Source organism: Notamacropus eugenii, chromosome 1 (assembly GCF_028372415.1).
Source record: "Notamacropus eugenii isolate mMacEug1 chromosome 1, mMacEug1.pri_v2, whole genome shotgun sequence".
In the NCBI taxonomy this organism is placed as follows: Eukaryota; Metazoa; Chordata; class Mammalia; order Diprotodontia; family Macropodidae; genus Notamacropus; species Notamacropus eugenii.
In genome coordinates this window covers 210,195,918-210,217,560 of record NC_092872.1, presented here as the reverse complement: position 1 = coordinate 210,217,560, position 21,643 = coordinate 210,195,918, and the positions used below count along the sequence as shown (strand labels likewise).

The 21,643-nt window shown below is 38.7% G+C and overlaps 1 protein-coding gene across 2 annotated transcripts in view; it reads right to left on the bottom strand.

The window, feature by feature from the left end:
- Nucleotides 1-8,433: 8,433 nt before the first annotated feature.
- Nucleotides 8,434-21,643, bottom strand: part of CEP55 (centrosomal protein 55) — a 37,921-nt gene continuing 24,711 nt past the window's right edge. Inside the window, exons 5-9 of one of the 2 annotated variants that reach the window (XM_072625468.1) lie at nt 18,228-18,378; nt 13,743-14,056; nt 12,757-12,828; nt 11,647-11,772; nt 8,434-9,598 (exon numbers count right to left, since the gene is read on the bottom strand). In XM_072625468.1, the coding sequence (XP_072481569.1) occupies nt 9,404-9,598; nt 11,647-11,772; nt 12,757-12,828; nt 13,743-14,056; nt 18,228-18,378 (858 nt within the window). In that variant the 3' untranslated portion in view covers nt 8,434-9,403. The remainder of the gene's footprint in view (nt 9,599-11,646; nt 11,773-12,756; nt 12,829-13,742; nt 14,057-18,227; nt 18,379-21,643) is intronic. The other variant, XM_072625477.1, reaches the window with a different exon arrangement.

Genomic DNA, 21,643 nt, shown 5'->3' with positions numbered 1-21,643 from the left:
AAAAAGGCCATCCCTACCTTCAAAGAGCTTACAATCTAATGGGGATACACACACACACAGAGATTTTATTGATTTTCATACAAACTTTTATCAGTTCAATGGTCTTTTTGTTTTCCAATTTATCACTTATTTGATTTTTAAACTGCCTTCTTTTGATAATGCTAATGAAAAGAACACTAAAAAGAAGTTGAACTCTAAGAAATAGAAAAACCAAGTAATGTCTTGAAGATGAGATAATGAAACATGCCTCTTCCTTCACAGCAGCAAGGAAGGGTACTACTAGGACAGAATATTCCATATATTGTCAGACTGGGTCACTGCACTAGATACTTTTTCTTAACTGTTTTTCTTTGTTGCAAGGAGAGGGTTCAATTTGAGGAATGGGGATAGGAGTTTACTGTGATGTAATGACAAGAGGTATCAACAAAACATGTTTTAAAATGTCTTTAGTATTTGTTTTGTGATTCTTAATTTGTTGGCTTTCTTGTAAAATTGCATAATTGTTTCATTAATCAGTCATTTTTTATCTTTCATTAATGTGTTCAGAGATATAAGGGCTATTCTGGTTTCATTCATTAGATACTGCCAGCTATCATTCTTTTTAGGAAAATTATTCATTGGTTTCATAGTTTGTTCTTTGACTCATTCATATCCGTGCCTGTGTGGATTTAGGGCAGACACTCATTTAGCTTTTAGCTCCATTGCAGTTCAGAACTCCCAGACTCAAGGGGCTGGCCTCCTCTCCTAGCAGGGATTACAGACACCAATATACCCCACAGGATACCACATTTAAAGAAAGTCATTGATAAATGGAACACATCCAAAGGAAAGCAGTCGGAACAGTGAAGGGCATCCAGGTCATCTCATATGAGGATTAATTAATAGAAATGAAGATATAAAAGAGCTTTAAAAAACAAACATGAAACTGGAAAAACAAAAACCAACTAATTGGTCGTAAGCCCCATAGCATCCAGGAATAAATAGGTGATTGCCTATTGCTGTTTACCGTTGTCATGCCACCATTGGATGCCACCACTATGATCATTCCAAGTGCTCTTTGGAGTTCTATATTCATTCACTGTTTTGTTTTTGTTTTTTGAGACTGGTTCTCCTTTATCTCCCCCAGGCTGGAAGTGTAGTAGTCACTCATTTGGGATCCACTGCTGCCTGGCAGGGAAACTTTAACATACTCCATTTCCAACTTGAGTGATTCCTTAGGCAGGCTGGTGCCCACCCTGCTCCCAGGGTCTCACCATATTCAAACTGCAAGAGATGTAGGAGGACAAGAGAGCTGTTTTCAAAGGGCTGTTATGTAAAAGAAAACCTTCATTCTACTTGGGCCTATAGGGCAAAAGTAGCTTAGGAGAAGTAAAATTTAGGCTTCATGTAGGATAAACTTCCTAATAATTACAAACATTCAAAAGTGGCTCCTTTGGGAGGTGACACAACTCCCTTCATTGGAACTCTTCAAGAAGAGGTTATGTTGTGAAAGGTTTAGTTAATTTCACCACTGAGGTCCCATCCAGCTTTGAAATTCTGTGGTTTCCATCAATGACAAATTTTATCTGAAGTTACCTGCCTTTAGGAGCCTTAGACTAAAATTCATTTCCCCAACCTAAAGATGTCTCTGATTTAGTCTCAGTAATTAATTCAGTCAATTGTTTTAATACTAATTGCTTTTACATCATTTTGTAACATGTCCAATTTTCCCCCCATCTCTCCCCTCCCCCTCACCCCTAATAACTTGCATTCTGATTACTCCTTCCTTCAATGAGCCCTCCCTTCTATCACACTCACCCTTCCCTTATCCCCATCTTTTTTCTTGTAGGGCAAGATAAATTTCTATACCTCATTATCTGTGTTTCTTATTTCCTGGTTATATGCAATAATAATTCTCAACATTCGTTTCTAATACTTTGAATTCCACCTTCTTTCCCTTCCTCTCTCCCTCCCCATTCCCACTGAGAAGGCAAGCAATTCAATGCAGGCTATATATGTGTTGTTTTGCAAAAGACTTCCATAATAATCATGTTGTGTAATACTAACCATATTGCCCTCTATCTTACTCTATCCCCCCCTTATTTTTTTATTCCCTCATTTGACCTTGTCCCTTCCCAAAAGTGTTTATTTATAGTTACTCCCTTCTCCCATTTGCCTTGCCCCATTCCATTTCTCCCTTTCTCCTCCCAGTATTTTCCTCCTTCACCCCTTAATTTTTATTTTATATATATTTTTTTGTGGATATCATCTCTTCTGATTCAACACAGCCTGTATGTGTGTGTGTGTGTGTGTGTGTGTGTGTGTGTGTGTGTGTGTGTACAATCCCTCCACCTACTCAAATACTGAGAAAAGTCTCAAGAGTTATAAATATTTTCTTTCCATGTAGGAATGTAAACAGTTCAGCTTTAGAAAGTCTTTTATGATTTCTCTTTCCTGTTTACCTTTTCAAGCTTCTCCTGATTCTTGTGTTTGAAAGTCAAATTTTCTATACAGTTTTGGTCTTTTCAACATGAATGCTTGAAAGTTCTCTATGTCACTGAATAACCATTTATTCCCTTGAAGTATTATACTCTTTGGATTTCTAACATTGCTAATGTGGAAATACATTTAACCTGATTGCACATGTACAGCCTATATCAGATTGCTGCCTGTCTAAGAGAAGGAAGGGAGAAAAATTTGTAACTCAAAATCTCATTAAAAAAATCAACGTTGAAAACTATGTTTACAAATAATTGGAAAACAAAATACTATTTACAAAAAAAGAGATAATAAAATGGCCAAAAAAAAAAAGGAATGGTAGACAAAGGAGAAATTTTGGTTTGAGAAGGCACAGGAATGGGGATGGGAAGTATAAGAATAAAGCAGTTGATTGGCATGCTCTTTCCAGAAGCAGCAGTATTGTTGATTTGATTACTGTTCTAAAGTGGAGGTGAAAGGGAAGAAGAGGAAGGCCATGCCTTATAGCTGGGTGGAGAAGTTGACTCAATATGGTGGGTTCTCAACAACCAGGACAGCATCATCCATTAGATGCAGGAAACTGAGCTGAATCTGTAACTAACTATAACACTTGAGGATTAGCTTTAAGAGAAATAGATCTCCAAATGTCAGGAGGCTTTTCCCCTGGCCATTTACCATCTCATAAAAGTTGAGTAAATATATGGACTTGTACGAGGCCCTGTGCAGCCTAATAGGGCTACCTTTCACAAAGTTTAATGACTATCTGAGAATGAAGCTTGCCTTTATTAAAAATCATCATGTACGGCCTTTATGGTTGTCCTTTGACTTTTCAACATTCAAAATTCTCTATTCCATGATGCTACAAGCAGTTTCAGGTTCCTTGTCAGCTTCAACGTGTTTTTCAACTTCACTGTATTCAGCTTCTCAGTTGAGAAGGAACTATTGTTCTGAGAGTCTATGTTCATAGAACATGTCTGCAAATTCTTCATCAAAATAAATGTCTGGCAAACATAACATGGGCCATCATTTTCTTCAAGTTCTCCTCAACAGTTTACTTTTAACCTAATTCTAGGCACAGGTAACATTAAAAATGGCATCTCTTCAATGCAAGAGTTAACATTCTGTTCTCTGTAATCCCATTCATATGGGGTAGCATGATGTACTGAGTTTGAAATCCAAAGGCATGGGTTAGGTGCCTCTGCCACTACCTACCTGTGTAACTGAAGGCAAATAATGATAATATGAGAAACTTCTCTGGACCCCAGCCAAGTTTCTTACTCTAGAAAATAAGGATGATAAGGCTACCTACATCACAAGATTACTACAAGGAAAGCACTTTGTAAGCTGTAAAATCTTATGTAATTTTGATTGTCTGTTTATTTTATATCCTTATAAAATAAGGATATATTTTATATCCTTTTATCCTGGTCCATAGTTTGAACTACTAACATAACATTGGCAGGCAGGTAAATGGTAGAACTATCACCAGATACTAACTTCAAATTCCTATTAACCTACTGGACACCTCACCATTCACCCTCCTCTTTTTCCTTGGTTTTCGTGACCCCACAGTATCCTGGGTCTCCTTCTACCTCTCTGAACACTCCTATTTTCTTCCTTGATTCCTCATCCTCCTTCCATTCCTTAACTATCAGCAATACCTAAGGCTGTCTTCAGTGTTTCTGTTCAAGTTCTCTCTTGGAGAGCTCATCCATTCTCAAGGACTTAAAATCACATAATAATAATAACTGGCATTTATACGGAGCTTTAAGGTTTGCAAAGAGTTTTACAAATACCTCATTTGATCCTCGCCACCCCAGTAGGTAGATGACGCTATCCCCATTTAGAAGTAACTGGTGGCCCAGTGGGGAGAATACCACACCTGGAGTTAGGAGATCTGAGTTTAAATTCCACTGAAGATACTCACTAGCTGTGTGACCCTGGGCAAATCACTTAATCTCTGTTTGCTTCAGTTTTCTCAACTGTAAAATAGGGGTGAAAATAATAGCACCTACCTCTCAATGTTGTTGCTGTTGAGATAAAATACATAAATACCACCTGGCACAGTGATTGGCACATAGCAGGTACTACATAAATGCCTATTCCCTCCCTTCTTTTACAAATGAGGAAACTGAGGCAGACAGAGGTTGACTTGCCCAGCATCACACAGCCCATAAGTATCAGAGGCCAGATAGTTCTCCCTGACTCCAGGTCTAGGGATCTATCTATTGCACTACCCAACTGCTTCAATGTGGGTAACTACCCACATCTGCACTAATGTTTTGAACATTCTTATGATTCGAATGCGCTGCTATTCCCTTTAAAGTCAATACATCCAAAACCAAGGCATCATGATAGCCAAAGGATGAGATAGTTTTGGACCGGATGTTTAAGGGGGATGAGAAAGGGAAACAAAAGGCTCCAACATTTCATTGGGACGCGTTCTTACTAAAATGAAGGAAGGGAACTTCGATTGCGGGGGGTTACAGAGGGAGAAACTGATGAGAAAATGGACGCAGTGGGTCTGGTGTATTTGTCTGAGATGTTGTGGCTGTGAATTTTGGTAGCTGGGATCAAACAAATGAAGATTTTTTCAAGACAGGAATTAATTGGGTGGAGAAGGAAGAGATGAAAATAGGGAAAGGTCCTTTAGGAGATAAAAAGGAGTAGCCTGGAGAGAAAGGATCACTCATAGCAGTGGAAGGCTGGGACCTGGAGTGACTCAGGCCCGCAAGGGATGGGGAAATTGAAGTGTTCTACAAGCTTGAGGAAATCAGGAAATCACAAGCAGTTCATTATACAGTGTATACTTGTGAGTGAGGGAGTTGTGCTAGTGACAGTGGCTATATGGAAAGGAATTATGATGGGGAAATAGTTGTGTATGAGGTATAGGGCTTGTGAGGCTTAATGGCTCCTATGAAGCAAGGTCAAAATGCCTAAAACCCAAGTACCAGAGTTATAAAAGGTTTGTTAGTCATGTGACCCATCTCTAGGGAGAATGAGCCAGGTAGTCACAGCTCTCTCTAGCATAAGGGGGTGCTAGATGGATGGAATGTAGCCTTAGGTGAGAACTGTCCCCATGTTCTGGGCCTTGATGGTTATCAGGGCTGAAACTCCCTTTTTGTCGAATGACTTGGAATACAGTGTCTTGGGGATCTAATTATCCACTAATCAATCAATATTGTGGGGAAGTTGTCATGGATAGGCTTTCCAGAAGTAACTAATCTTCTCTTCGAAGTCATTTTAGTTTTCTAATTTATTACTTTTTGTTTACAACACAAGAGATGTAGGCTAATGGCACTAGGCCTAGTGAGTCCTTCCTAGCTTCTGATCATCTAGTAATAGAAAGAGAAGGGCACAGAGATGCCAGGACCCCAGGACAGCTTAGTCCTGACAGCAGCACCTTTACTTCTGAGATCAAATTCCCAAGGGCACTGTGGCCTGACTGTTTCAGGCTGAGTCGTTCACAGAGGCAGCATGAGTCAGTGGAAAGACTAGAGCACAGAAAAAAGATGCAAATAAAGTGGGTACTCTTCAGCTGGGAATGACTGAACAAACCAATTCACAAATCTAATGGAATATCATTGCACATTTGTTATCCTTCAGTCGTTCAGTTGTGTTTGACTCTTGGCGACCCCATGGACCACACTGTCCATGGGGTTTTCTTGGAATAGATATTGCAGCGGTTTGCCATTTCTTTCTCTAATGGATTAAGGCAAACAGAAGTTAAGTGACTTGCCCAAGGTCATACAGCTAGTAAGTGTCTGAGGCTGGATTTGAACTCAGATCTTTCTGGCTTCAGGTCCAGTGTTCTATCCACTGAACCATCTAGCAGACTCCATTATTGTACCATAAAGAATGATAAATATGAGGAATTTCAAGAAACATGAGAAGCCTGTTACCAACTGATTTAGAATGAAGTAAACAGAAGCAGGAGAACAAGATACACCATGAAAACGACATTAACAGGCAGCCAAACTCACATTAACTGTGATGATTTCTGTCCTGGATGTCAGATAATGAAACATATTTCCTTTCAGTGGAGGGAGCAAACCATAGGAGCACAATTCAGTCAGACAGGGTTGTTTTGTCAGTCAGTTCTACTTGTTGTTGTAAGAGGGTTCACTGCAGTAGGGGTATATATGGAAATGACTGTTTAAAAAATCTAGTTCTTCTGCTAGTCACTGTTCTATCCTTGCCTCTAAGAAATCTGTTATCCTTGAGGGATGTGTGTGAACACCTGGAAGTCTGGTTTAGTGTCTTTACACCACCAAGCTAGTCTTCATGGATGTCTAGTTTGCTATCCAATGTCTAGCTCACTATCTTTTAACCTTGCAGGGGGTTCAAACAATGAACTTCTTAGTCACTGAAAGGAAGGAGGTGGTTGTTGCTGGCCCCTTATCCCAGCTTCCAACCAATCATATTGTTCCCCACACCTCAGCTATGTAACCAGTCATGTTTCCTTCACCCTCATGATGTTACCAACCACATGACCAACTGCACTATTCCTCACCTGCTCTGTTGTGTTCTTTGTTCCAATCTTATAAAAAGGAACTGAGTTCCCCTCTCTGAGTCTTTGGCTAAACGGAGGCAGACATCCTTTCTATTTCTATTGGCAGGTAGCACCCCTATTAATAAAATGTTCTCCTGCTGGGAGAAAACATGCCTCAGCCAACTTTGTTGAATTTTACTCATGACATTATGATATCAAAACAGGTGAGAATGGGTTCTAGTACCAGTCAAGAAACTATAGTAGTTCCAGTCTAGTCATTGACTCATTGATGACTTGAGATAATAATGCTTGTACTCCCTACTTCATAAGATTTCTGAAACAATAACACGACAGCTCTGAAATTTCTCTTCAAAAAGTTAAAAGCACTATTCTTTTGGTGATAGGCAGTAACAGGTCACAAAAATATTCTATGCACACCAGCTTATTTATCTTCCTACCAATCACACAATTTAGACAGCACTGGCGTTCCATGCCCATTTTACAAAGGAGGAGGCTTATATGACTAGTAAACAGTAGATCCAAGTTCAGCATGAAGTATTGTGACTCCAAAGACCCTATTGGGGGACATGATTACTGAGCACCATTGTGTCCTCTATGGGAATAGTGAGTGAGCAGAATAGAAGGCTCATGAAGGGGAGAAGCAGGACAGAAGGCTGGCAAGGGAGGTTAGGGACAGATGATGAAGATTTTGAATGTCAGGTTAAGCAACTTCAACTTAACTCATGGATGACAGGGAACCTCTTGTCTCAAATATTAACATTTTCAAAGTTACATATCAGTAGTGAGGGTTTTAATTAGTTGTGTAACCTCAGGCAAGTTATTTGCTATCTGATTTACTATCAGAGGGGTCAAACACACTTGTGGCATTGCAGCTACAACACTCTTGAGTGTGGCCTGACCAGATTCAAGCATAATTGGGAAATATTTAACAAAATAAATAAAAATACACCAGAACGCAGATAATGTTAATATGTGGCCCGCGGGGAACCTCATGCACATTTTGTGCGGCCCTGTTTCTTTCTGAGTTTGACACCTGTGGTTTAGATGATTTTTTATGTCCAAGTCTACCATTCTGTGATTCTATAACTCTGTCACTCAGTGTCCTTTACATACAAGATAAATATCTGTTTGAGTTTTAATTTGAGGTTTTGCCTCTGCCAATGAATCTGAATGCTTTCATCAGCAGGAAGCAAAACTAAGAATAAGATTATTATTAACTTACAGAATGAAGTTTCCTTTTGTCTAGAAAACTAGAGACACTAGAAAATTTAGAGCCAAAAGAACTTCAGGCACCTGAAAAACATCTGCTTCACTTCTCTATATGACCTACGTCGTCTGCTGTCTGAGTATTAAAAGGTTTTATTTTTTTGCTGTGTTTTGACCTGTAAGTCATCTCCATTTGTTTTAGTATTAAGAAGGGTACAAATAACTTTTAGTAATCTACTTCTGTACTGCACACATTAAAACTTTTAAAAATTATTTTATTTTCTCTTTTATAGTATTACAAATATCCCAGTGTCAAGAATTTTAGAAAAACAAAAAAGTAAAAGCATATAAAAAATTATTCTGAAAAGTTACCCAATATTTACATTTCCTGAATTTAAGTTACGGAATACAGAAATGCCAAGAAAAATTTAAAAATGTTTCTGGTTCAAATGAGAGGCCTAGATGCTTTTGGTAGAATGAGTTTTAATTTTTCAGCAGACTAACATATGCTATGGGAAGTCTGACAAAATGCCTTTCCAGTAAATATGAAAGTAAACATCACATCCAGCTACTTATTGTTACTTTAAGCACAGGTAATCTGCTTTACACTCTGAACATGGCTGGTATAGCAGGCACATCAACAAGCAGCAAAGCATGTCACTTCAGACTTGTCCAGTACTATGCTACAATATCAAGTAAAAATAATGGAAAATACTACTGCGGTTTTTTAAGCGACATGCAAACCAGTGTTTGCAAACCAGTATTCTAGGTTTATAAGTTTATAAGTGCTTGGACCAAAAAGAGGAAGCATTCCTTTATAACTGTTACTGATTTTCTACAAAAGTTCTTGCCAGTGTTTATTTTATTGCACCATTGAACATACAATATTTGATGTATGAGCACTAAAAATAATTTGAACTCCATATGTATTTCTATTTCCCAAAAGAATATTTTATAGTACAAAATGTCAGTAGTCTCAATATACATATTCAGAAAAATCTATTATCTTTAACATGCCTAGATGATGCATGAACCCTGGGAAATATCACTGTAATGGAAAATATAAAGTAGCCAGATAAGTATAATGACGGACTCCTTCAGTTGGAATCTAAAAGGCAGGCAGAAGCATCTTCTACAGTTTTAAATCAAATGTGAATCCAAAATGTCCATAAGCTAATGTAAGATACAGTACTGGATCTTTGATGCATAAATACAAGTATTACTTTGCTAGTTTTCACAGAAATCAATATGAGCTAATAATTCTCTGTGCTGACTCGTTGGGTACTGTGCTTTACATTTGGGACACTCTAAGAAGCTTTCATCCAACAGATTACAGTGCTTCGGTGAATCAGTCTTTAACTTCTCCTGTTCTTCTGAGAAAAGGTCAGACTGCTCTATGTGGACATACTCCTGGACTTGTTTCTGAAAAAGAGATTTTCATCTGAAACTACAGTGCATAAAAATACAATGATAGATAAGTTCATAGCTGTTAGTAAACACCTTTGTTCCTACAGATGGACTTTCTTGGGAATCTCTACCCCCTCTTCCTCACAACCCTATCTATAATAAGGATTCCCTGGTGGCAGGGGGGCACCAATCACCCAATAAGGGCTGGAGCTGGATATAATTTTCATTTTAATTAAAATTCTTAGCCAGAAAAAAATCCCCCTCGACCTTCCCACACCCCTCCTCCCCAGGGTCTGTAGACCAATGCTAATTTTGCAAAGCTAATTAATTTGAGAGAAGAGGAGGAACAGATCCAGCAAGAGTACAGAATGAAAAACCAATGGATACATTTATAAGAGGTTATATTGAGTGTGCACAGAACACTTGTAAAACTAAAACCCTATCTTTTTATCATTTCCTCTGAGGAGTTTAGAGCCCTCTAATAAGCCTTAAAACTCTAATGGGACAGATAAAAAAGAAGTATGGAGAATGACTGGCAGACAACCTGAGATACTCCTGAATTTTAAAAAGCACCTGGTCATGCACAGAAAAACAATCTATTTCATTTTTAAAATAAAATGTTAAAATCAGTGCTGTACTAGATACTGGGGACAGAGCACTGAAAGAGTGGGAAAGGCGGAGAGACTAGGTGCTCTTCAAGGTCTTATGACTCTGCAAGACTCAAAGTCTACATTTTGATTGTAGAAAATTTATAAGGTTACAACTCGGGAGAAAGCAAAGTGCTTTTTGTTATCTAGATTATGATTCCCCATCTCCTACCTACCACCAAAATGCACAAATGGGAACACCATAACAATCTGTCATGGCTATGGGTTGTAGTCTTCACATTATGAAGACGCCATATAGTGTCTCATTCAAAAAAAGTGAAGAGTATCACGATTCAGGTTTTTTTTTTTTTAGTTCTCACTATGTAGGACAATATTCTGTACATGCCAGGTACTTAACAAAATGTGTGCCGAACAAATGAAATCAATACCCTGGCTCCACCACCTACTAAATGACTTTGGGCAAATAATTCCTCTCTGGGGAGGATATAAGATTTGGACATAATATGGTCCTTTCATCCAAGTGATTGCCCAAGGTCAAAGACCTGATCAATGGAAAAGGTAGGATTTAAGCCCAGGTTTCTCTGACTTCAAGTCCAGCACTTAATACTTTTTCTGACTCTAAAATTCCATGAACCTAAAATCACAAAACATCTCCAATAAAAATAATCAACTCTTCTCTAGAACTTGTTTTGAAAATATGAATCTGTTTCCAAGTGACTGATATACTGGGGAACAACTTGAACATAAAGTGAATTTCGAGTTTACTCAAGTTCAGTTTTATACTGGAGAAACAGCAAGCATGCTGAAAACTACACTACTTCACAATAACTCAGAAGTTACAACTCCTTTGAGTTTCTATAAGAAAACTTCAGGTTTTTTTCTAGGTTAAACTGCCAAACAATTTATCTCCAACTTATAAACAGACTGAATTCCAAAAGTCTATAAATTGGTATTTTGGAACTTGCAAAACATTTCCTCACAAAAACACATGATAAAATGGTGCCTAGTTCCCAGTCTACTCCATAAAAACCTGCTGAATACACAATGTAGCTGAGATATCATAATAAAAGTACTATTTCAACTATAGCTAATCATTATGTCAATGTTCCAATAGGAAAATGCATTCTGAATTTCTAACAGGAAACCTGAAATCCCTCTCGTAATTAAATGGTACAAGCATCTGGGAAGGGATTCTGTCATGTGTAATGCCTACAGTCCTGGATACTGGCAATCTGTTCACCTTCTATATAGGAAAAGAAGAAGGCATTTCTCTAGATTAACACGTCTTAAGCTTCAAAGCAAAAGGCAGCCGTGTTCATTGAAGTGTGGGCTCATGCTTTTTCCTGCACAGGTTCATCCTTCCCTGCCCCTCACCCAGTACGTACACAAATATATCCCAACTGGGTGAGATTACCGTTCAAAATGAAATACTAGTTTTAAGTATCCAAGACTCACCAAAGGCTCCAGTCGTTTGATTTGTTCCCTTGCTCTTCTTAGCTCCTTAATAACTCTATGCAGTTGATGCTGCATATTCTGACGATCAAATTTTTCATTTTCAAAATCTATAGTACAAGCTTGGATCTGGTAAACCCCCAAAACAAATAATTACAGAGTTATAAATATTATTTAAGTAATAATTACAATATAGTTTCCCTTGCTGTATATCTACATAACTGATTAATAATAAGCATTTATTATTGATAAATAGTAAAAAATCAGTTTAGTTCAGAGGAATCTGAAAATTTAAGTTTCAATTAGTGAAGACTATGGAAATCCAAGGAAGAAGATGACTGACTGCTTGAGGTAAGGATGAGGGGAGAAAAATACTTCCACTCTTTCCTAGTGCACTTATTCTGTCCCTCTACTTCAAAACTGGGTACAAACTGTCCCAAAGTGGTTTTCTTCCTACCTTCTTTTTTAAAAAAATTTTCTTTATTTAGACCTGCAAAATCCAAGTGATAAGATAGGCACTGTGGGTGTTGTCGGGCTTGTCATTTGAGAAAGGTTGGATGGTCAAGTCAAATCAGGAAGTCTTCATTAAATGTTTATTATGTGCCAGGCACTAACACAATGTTAGGAAAAGTGTTTTTGGTTGGTCTTTCAGGAATTTGATTCATTTGTTCCCTCTATCTCAAATATCAAGGGAAGGAAAAACCACACTCTTAACGGTCATGCATTTTTCCCATAAGGTTAGTAAGGAATTCAATGCTGGGAATATTTGCCCCACTAGATGCTTTTAAAAATCATAGAAACCTTTGCTTCTATTTGCCATTCCAAGGCAGCTCCATTAAGGAAATTTCCCAAGATGGGAACCGATGAAGGAGATGGAGCAGAAATCCCCATCTACTCTGATGTATCACTGCGTACCAAAGGACATCTCTTTTCAACAGGTATTTTGGGCTCTCTCTCAAGCAAGCCTCAGGTGTATAATCGGTATGATCTACTTAAAAATTTAAAAAAATTTCTCATGTATTTTGTAAGAGTTGTCCACATGATATTGCAAAGATAAAAAAACCTTTAATCTTCATTGATGGATTCATGTTAAAAAGAATCTTCAAGGAATACCTGTTGTTCCAATAAAGCCACCCTTGTGTGTTCCTCCTGTTGCTTTATCAGAGATGTGGAGAGAAACTGGACCTACCGCAGAGAGAGAAGAGCTACATCATAACAACAGAATCTGTCATCACCTTTGGGAGTTGCTATCTGAATTCATGCTCTAGTCAAAGGGCAAGACAGGCTTGTCTCTGGAGAGTCATGTGGATGTAGCCAAAGGAAGGAGCTATTCTAATTTGCTATTCTGACTATAGTTGGGGGATGAGGATGGGGGCAGTGACATGAGGAGGACTGAGAAGGGACGTGTCACAGAACAGAAAACTGATGAACAGTTTCTTGAAGTCTGTAGCAGCCACCGCTACTACTTACCAACAGGAGGCTGCATTTACAAGGGGAAAGAAGGCTGAATCCAGAAAGGACCTGAGTTCAAATCCTATCCCAGATGCTCTTGCCCTGGATGACCTTGGGCAAGTCCCTTAACTTTCTTGGGTTTTACTTTCCTCATCTATAAAATGTGAACCAGATGACCTCTGAGGTCCCTTTCAGCTTCTCTCTCTCTCCCCCCCTTTCTTTTACTAGAGGGACTACCTGACCTCTGCCAATACTTCTTGAAGTGTGCTGATTGGAAAAAGTAGACTGTGGGGAGGCTATCCTCCCTTGCCTATAATTACAGAGATCTTTCAAACTGTCAAACTGCCACCCGAAACAGAAAGAGCTGGTTGTGGTAAGACCATAAAGAGCTACTCACCTTCCCATTTATTTCTTCTGAAGTTTTTTAAAAGGCTGTTTTGTATTTTTAGTGAATCTCTACTGCAAGTAAGATAATACTGAGAAGGATATCCCACTTACAAACACCAAAGCAAGTCACCTTAAATCTGCTAAGTAATCTAGCACAATCTGGAAATAATGGAGCCCAACAAATGCTATTTAGACATGAACACTTGTCAAGGTCATGGAATCTAACTGGTAGCATGCTAGAAAAACTGCAGAGGGCTCACCTGAGATAACAGATCTTCAGACCTTCTTTTTTCTTCTCCAAGTTTCTCTCTGACAATTTCATTCTCTTTCTTTAGCTTCTGTATTTTCTCTGTTTTGTATCTGTTATCTTCCATATGTTGTACATCAGCCTCTCTTAGAGAAGACAACAGGTTGTTTAAATCTAAATTTTCTTTCTTGGTTTCTTCATATTTCCTTTGGGATTCATTAAGTTCAAAATTCAGCTGGGTTACAGTTTGGCGTTCAGCCTCCAGGTCCTTTTCGACCTTCGTCAAGATATGGTTGTAGTATTTTTGCTTCTCTTCTAGAAGATGGCCTACAAGGGACAGTAAAAAATACCTCATTTTAGCCAAGAAATTTGGTCCTCAAAGTTGGCTAGAAAGCAAATTGCTACAAACCACATTTTTTCACTGCCTTCTGTTATAACTATGGAGCTTATTTCCCTAAGTTCTCAGACCCTATATGGAATTAAAATCACACTTGAAAAAACAGCAAACTTTTATTTAAAATATTATGTTCCTTTAGGATTAGATCCAAGGGCCACATCATTTACAGAGAGGATTTCCCTTTAGATACTCTCTGTTCTGCTACTTCCATCTTAAGTAATTTCATTTGAAACCAGAAAATTGTAAAATAAGCTTGCAGTCATCAGTTTTCTGTGCCAATGTGAATAAGATTAGTGCTTTATTTAAGTGTGTTTTCTGCCTTTTTGAAACTATTAACATTTTGAAGAGTATTTTGTTCTGATGAGATTTATTTTTTCTGAGTTATTTATTTACAATTAATTTCACCAGGAATTTCTGTATTCTAAAGCTCTTGTGAGGACATGTGAATAAATAATGATCACAGAAAAACTTAAAAGACTCATTTGCATGCTTCACTACTTCTGTAGGAACAGATTTCCTTGAATTCATAGAATTTATATAGCTGGAAGAGACCTCAGATCTATTTCTAACCTGCACCTGGTCATGAGTCCCCTTTATAATGTATCTAGTAAACAGTCATCTTGGAGGGCACTTAGGTGGCACGATGCACAGAGAACCAGGCCTGGAATCAAGAAGACTCATCTTCCTGAGTTCAGATCTGGCCTGAGACTAGCTGTGACCCTGGGCAAGTCACTTAACCCGGTTTGCCTCACTTTCCTCTAATGAGTTGGAAAAGGAAATGGCAAACCACTATAGTATCTTCTCTAAGAAAACCTCAGATGGATTCATTAAGACTCAGACATGACTGAAAAAAACTGAACAACAAAATGGTCATCTGGTCTTTGCTTTAAGAACTCTACTAAGAAGTAACCCATTTGGTACATTTTTACAAAAATACTCTAAATCTTAATTATAGAAAAATAATGTAACTCATTTTATATAGTGATTCAAGGTTTGCAAAGTACTTTCCTCACAACCCCCCTGTAAAATCTGTAGTGCAGGTTTTATTCTTGCTGTTTTGCAGATCATGACAATGAAGCTCAGAGAAATGAATGACTTTTCCACGGCTTTCTAGCAAGGTCAAGGACAGAACCCTTTTCAGATGGCTCAAGTTATTTCTGGTTTTCTATGGGGAAGCCCATGGAAAAATTACTATTATGATAGGTTCTTTAAAAATTCATGTGAAAAAATGGAAATATAGGGGGGTAAAACCTGAGAAGGCCGAAAGAATTAAAATTTATCATGGAAGTGTCCCGCTAGCCTAAGTCAAACTGCTCCAACTCTAATTAATGAGGAAAAGTAATGTTTTGTTTTGTTTTTTGAAAAGATAAGAAGTCCAAGTCAAGGTCAATAAACTTACTGGAAGTGAAAGCAGAAAGACAGACTAGAATACTAGATCATCTCTCAAGGTCCTTGTGACTCTGCAGGAGTGAAGAGCTAGGTTTTGGTTAGATAAAATGTATGTGTTTATAAAAAGCAAAAACCAAGTACTTTTAGTGACCTAGAGCAGATGATTTCCCATTCTCTATCTGTAGGGCTACCAAAAGGCATAAATGAGCACACTAAAACAAACTATATTTTCATGTCTCTGCCAGGGCTGCTGTCTGGAGACTTCATATTCCAAAAGCACAAGTAATGCAGCATTCAGAAATGGTGCTGACATGTATAACCTATATTAAATTGCCTACCATTTTAGGAAGAGGGGAGGGGAGAGGAGAAAAATTTGGAACTCAAACTCTTGTAAAAATGAATACAAAAAATTGTCTTGACATGTAACTGGGGAAAAATACTATTAAAAATGGTGCTGAGGGACTGTGAACTTATTAGATGCAATGCTAACTTCTGATTCATAGTGCCATTAGAGCAAGAAATATTTAGCACATGGAACTTTCTAAGGTTTATAATGAACTGATTCCTAAAGACAGGGCAACATATTTCATTAAAACAGAATCAACATGTGCAGTTAAGCTAATTAGTCTCTCTCTTATTTGTAGAGGCCCGTATTTGGCAAAATCACAACTTTAAGAAATCCAGAAACTGCTATTTCCAGTTGTATAGTACTGACCTGTCAAATGAGTTAGCTTATCTTTATATGAACCCATCAAGAAGTGCCTTTAGATTCAAAGCATACCTCTGTCTCTTGCTGTCTGTGTAATCTGGGGCAAGTCACTTTAACCCCTCTTGGCTTCAGTTTCCTCATCTGTAAAAGGAGGGGGATGGACTCGATAGCTTCTAAAGTCCTCCCTTCCAACTCTATATCTAAGATCTTATAATAAGAAATGAATTCTTTTGGTGATGGCAAGGTATATTTCCATTCCAAAGACATCAGTTCCCAAATGCATGGTTCATCTGGCATTATTCTCTATCAATTTTTATAGTTCCCATTTTAATGGAATACAAGAAATAGCTTACATTTAGATTGCATCTAGAATCTCTTTACCTCCTTCAATCTTATCAATTTTGTTTCAAATCTGGATTTGGAACAGAAACTACATAACGTAGAAATACCAAAGTTCTCCTCAATTAATTACCAAATGCTCTTGTCTGGTTTGAATGTTGGGTGGGGGCTGCTGAACAACAACTAAATGATTAGATCTACTTTGTAGAAATGGAAATAGCCATGTGGAAGGTTAGCACATAATTCTTGCCAAGGTCCAACAGGTCAGCCCTCCGTACACAGTGTAAAACACTCTTGCGCATCTTCTACTGAACATGCTTAGGACAGCTCTTGCCTCATTTTTATGAAGCCTTCTGAGGTTACTCTACAAACCATGCAGGCAGCTGATAGTGTGTGTATTCATGTTACTCCCCTCTGGTAGCTCCAAAGATAGAAGTGTGACATAGTGGATAAAGTGAGTGGACTCAGAGTCAGAAGACCCAAGTCTGAATCTCATCTGATGTTTATTTGGTACTCATGGGTAAGTCACCTGACCTCTTTGGACCTCAGTTTCCTCATCTGTAAAATAAGGGGATTGGTCTTGTTGACCTCCAAGGTCCCTGTCAGCTCTGACTTCACCTTCTTAGAATTAGATCCTCAAGAGCAGGTGCTTTCTGAAGTTGGGCAGACTTTAGTATTTCTTTGGATGCCCATAGCTCAGCATAATGCCTAGCACACAGAAAGAGCTTAAGCCATGCGTACTGAATCTGGGGCACAAAGGGGAGGAGAGCTGCTTCTCTTCACTGCGTCCCCTCTTACTACCACAACACTCAGCTTTCTCCCTTACAGGAATACTCACATGATGTAAGATGTGGGAATGGGAAGAGGAAAGTCATTTTTGACTCTCCTCTTGTAGTGCAGGCCAACTCTCCTTCAGCCCAAGCTGCTTTCTGAGCTGGAAGCAGGAATTAGTCACTATTCCATTTCTTTTTATCTTGCCAGCTTCCTATCACGAACTTCACACACCAGGGTTACCTGGTCTCATCTTACACCCTGTGTTACATAGGGCAACTCTTTGCAAAAGGAGGGAGGACTGCATCACCTGAGGCTAGTATAGCTATTGGGTCATCCCAGTTCACAACTTCAGAAAGCACTTGTCAGTCAGGGATTCTCAGAGTATTCTTTAGCAGAAGAGGAAGGGTCCCTCCTAGGTTTTCCCCTGGGGTACAGGAGACACACACACACACGCACGCACGCACACACACATGCACGCGCACACACACACACGCACACATGCACGCACGCACGCACACACATGCCCCTGAGGACAAGGTCTCAGGCCTTAAGAAATGAGAGAAACAATAATGACCCTTACTATATATGAGTAAAAGCAAATGATTATTTGGTCAAAGTATGGCTTCCTCCCTCAATTATCATAGCACTAAGCTTACTCTCCTACAGAAAACACTCAGCACATGTAAGTGAGGAATCAGAGAAAGCTTCCAAAAGGGAATTCTGAAGGAATAAAGAAACATGGATTGGTAGGAAGACTGGAGGAAAACTGAGAGGCAATGTGGTATTGGGAAGAGAGTGATAGACTTGGCCTCAGAAAAACCTACGATATATTCTATTTGACAAATGATTTTTGAGAACTTATTCTAAGAGATCTTTTGGATCAGCCTGACCTTCTGAGTCACTCTTTTTTGACTGCTGTTGCAATGAATGAGCAGCTGCTTCCAAATGCTGTTCCAATTCAGAGATTTTCGTCCTAAGTCCCCTCACATAGGCCTCTCTCTGCTGATCATATATGAGCCACTGCTGATTCTTCTCCAGAGCCTGTGAGTGAAAATGAAAAACGAAATAAACAAATGAAACAGAAAAAGTAAAAAACAGAGGGGCCCAGATATTATTTTCAAAAACCCGAAGAAAGTCCTTGGCGTAGAAGAGAACTTAATTTGATCAAGCAGGAAAACCTATTTAAAGTGCTTTGCAAACCTAGTAAGTGCTTGCTCCCCCAACTACTTTGCCTCCTGTTTGACCTATGTGGCATGGAGGTGATTTCTAAAAATATTCCACATCTACTTAGGCACATTTCCACATAATTGTGATTGCTATAGTTAAATAAGAGTGCTCCAAATTGAAAAGTTAACAATTCTGACAAATTTTGGGTTATACCTTAGACCTTGAGTTTGCATAAGTAACGGAAATTTATTAGTCATTGTACAAACTAATAAGTGTGAAGGCCATATCGTCAAACGGAAAGGGGGACAGACTATTATGCCCATAAAAGAGATGAACCGTGATACATTTCTGTCTATGTTGTTCAAGTCTAAGGAGAAGAGCACCATAATTCAAAATACTAGAAAATTCACCGTATGTAAGGGGCTTTTTGGAAAGTTTTAACAAAGTAATTACATTTTGTTTTGCTAATATTAAAATACAAGTGCATTTACTGAGGAAACACCAAGTGACTGCTAGGTAAGATGGCTCAAGAATGTGTCAGGTAATTTGAAGGAGAAAGACCAGAAATGAAAATTTACCAGGGAAAATTGCATAAATTACTACAACTCAATAAACCATGTGAAGGTAAAAAAAAGGGTTGATTGTATTATGATAATCTGAGGCATTATAATTCCCTCAGTAACAATTTACTGATTAAAAACCAGTTATTCTATTCTACTATAGCAGAGAAGATGCTGGTAAGACAATCCTACAAAATCATGGAGATCTAACACTTGGTCCTCCCATTCATTATAATTCTTCTATGCAATATGACTAATGCAAAAATGTGTTTAATAGGAATATATGTGTAGAGCCTATATCAGATTGCATGCCATCTTTTGGAGGAAGGGAAGGGGAGAAAATTTAAAACTTATGGAAGGAAATGTTGAAAACTAAAAATAAATAATTAAAAATACATATTATACATATTTACATAGCCATCTTGGTGTGGCAGGAGGAGAGAGAAGTGAGAAAATTTGGAACTCATAATCTTATGGAAGTGAATGTTGAAAAATAAAAATAAAAACAAATTCTTCTTTATCTCATACATCCTCTCATACTTTTTCCAGCTTGTGGTCCTCATGAAGCACTGGGATTTTTTGTTTGTTTGTTTTGTTTTTCCTGAAGACATTGAATTCTTTTCTCCTGCCTACTCTTCCGTACTCAAGATCTTCTGGCAGTTTGTGGCCATGTTTTAACTGGAACATGGTTTCCCAAACACAGTCAGCTGCACCTGCGCTTCACATTGAACCCCGGTCATCTTGCCACTTGCCTTCCTGTGTCCCTCCCCTTTTTCACCTCCAGTTGTTGTTGCTCAGTCGTTTCAGTCATATCCAACTCTTCATGGCTCCATTTGGGATTTTCTTGGTGAAGATACTGCAGTGGTTTGCCATTTCTTTCTCCAGCTCATTTTACAGATGAGGAAACTGAGGCAAACAGGGTTAAGCAACTTGCTAGGGTCATACAGCTATTAAGTGTCTGAGGCTGGATTTGAACTCAGATCTTCCTGACTCCAGGCCAAGCGTTCTACCCACTGTGTCACCTAGCTATCCTCCACCACTAGAACCATAGTTAAATCACTACAGCCATTGCTCAAGGAAGCAACATGGTATAGGGGAGAAGAGCACTAGAAATGAAATCAGAAGCTGGGTTCAAATCATGCCTCTATCTCTCACTACCTATGTGACTCAGACAAGTCACTTGACCTTTCTGGGTCTCAGGTTGCTGACTTGCAAAATTAGGGTGTTGAGATAGATAGTAACTAAGGGCCCTCCAGCTCTCTATCAATAATTCTATGATCTATTAGAAAGTATTTCAATCAACTCCTCTATGGCTCCACTTATTATTCCTGGGATTTTCCAAATCAAAAACACCCCTCCTCAACCACCATTCCCCATATGTGTTATCTTCCCTTTTCAGACTGCAAGCTTCTTGAGGAATGTCACTTTTGTATCTGAATCCCCAGTGCTTAGCACAATGTGTGAGATATGCTAAGTGCCCTTTCAGTCAGTCAGCTCACTCCAACCTTCCACTACTAAAAGGCCAGAACCTCACTGCCTCTCATTCACCTTGCAATCTGGCTTCCATGTCTACTACTCCGCTAGAACTATTCCCTCAAAGGCTGCCAAGATAGTAAATCCTATGATCTTTTCTTGGTCCTCATCCTCCTTGATCTTAATGCAGCTCTTGACACTGTTGATTTCCTTCTCTTCCTGGATACTCTCTCCTGTCTAGGCTTCCAGATCACTGATCTCTCCTGGTTTACCTCCTACCAATGTAACTGATCCTTTATAGTCCCTGGTCCTGGTTCCTCAGCCATCTCCCCCCATCTAAGGAAGAGTGTTTACCAAGGCTCTATCCTAGACCCTAGTCTCTTTCTACTCACTTTCTCTTGGTGATCTCATCTACTCCCACGGATTCAATCATCACTAAGGCAGATGATTCCCACATCTATTTATCCATCCCTAATCCCTTGATCTCAATCTCAAGTCTTGCATCTTCAACTACCTACTAGACCTTTCTCCCTTGTTGTTCCACTGGCATTTCGATCTCAACATATCTAAAATCAAATTCATCGTATTTCCCCCTAAAGAAAATCTCAAAACTTTGCTATTTCTTTTGTTAATGCTACCATCTCCCCAGGAACTCAAATTAGAAACCTTGAGGTGATCTTTGCTTCTTCACTCTTCCTTCCTCACTTATCCAATCAGTTTCTAAAAACCCATCAATTTTGTCTCCATGGTATCTCTTGCAACTATTCCCTTCTCTTTACTCATGGCAACTTAATTCTTCACCTAAATCTTCACCTGTCCTCTTCCTTTGCTACTAAAAAGTGCCTCTCTTCATTGCCAGCTCTGTGATCTTTATATCAACTGTGATCTTTGTGTTTACATTTTCAATCTTTCCCTCCCCTCTACCTGCTAACATGCTACAATCCTCCAAACCTAAAATACCTCTTCCCCCAACCTTTTCTCTCCTCAATTTATTATTCCATGTCTCTCCTAGTCACCACCAAATTTCTAGAAGAACAGTCTGGGTACTCACTGGATCTACATCCTTGCTATCTACTGAATTTCTGGCTTCACTGCATGTGTTTTAT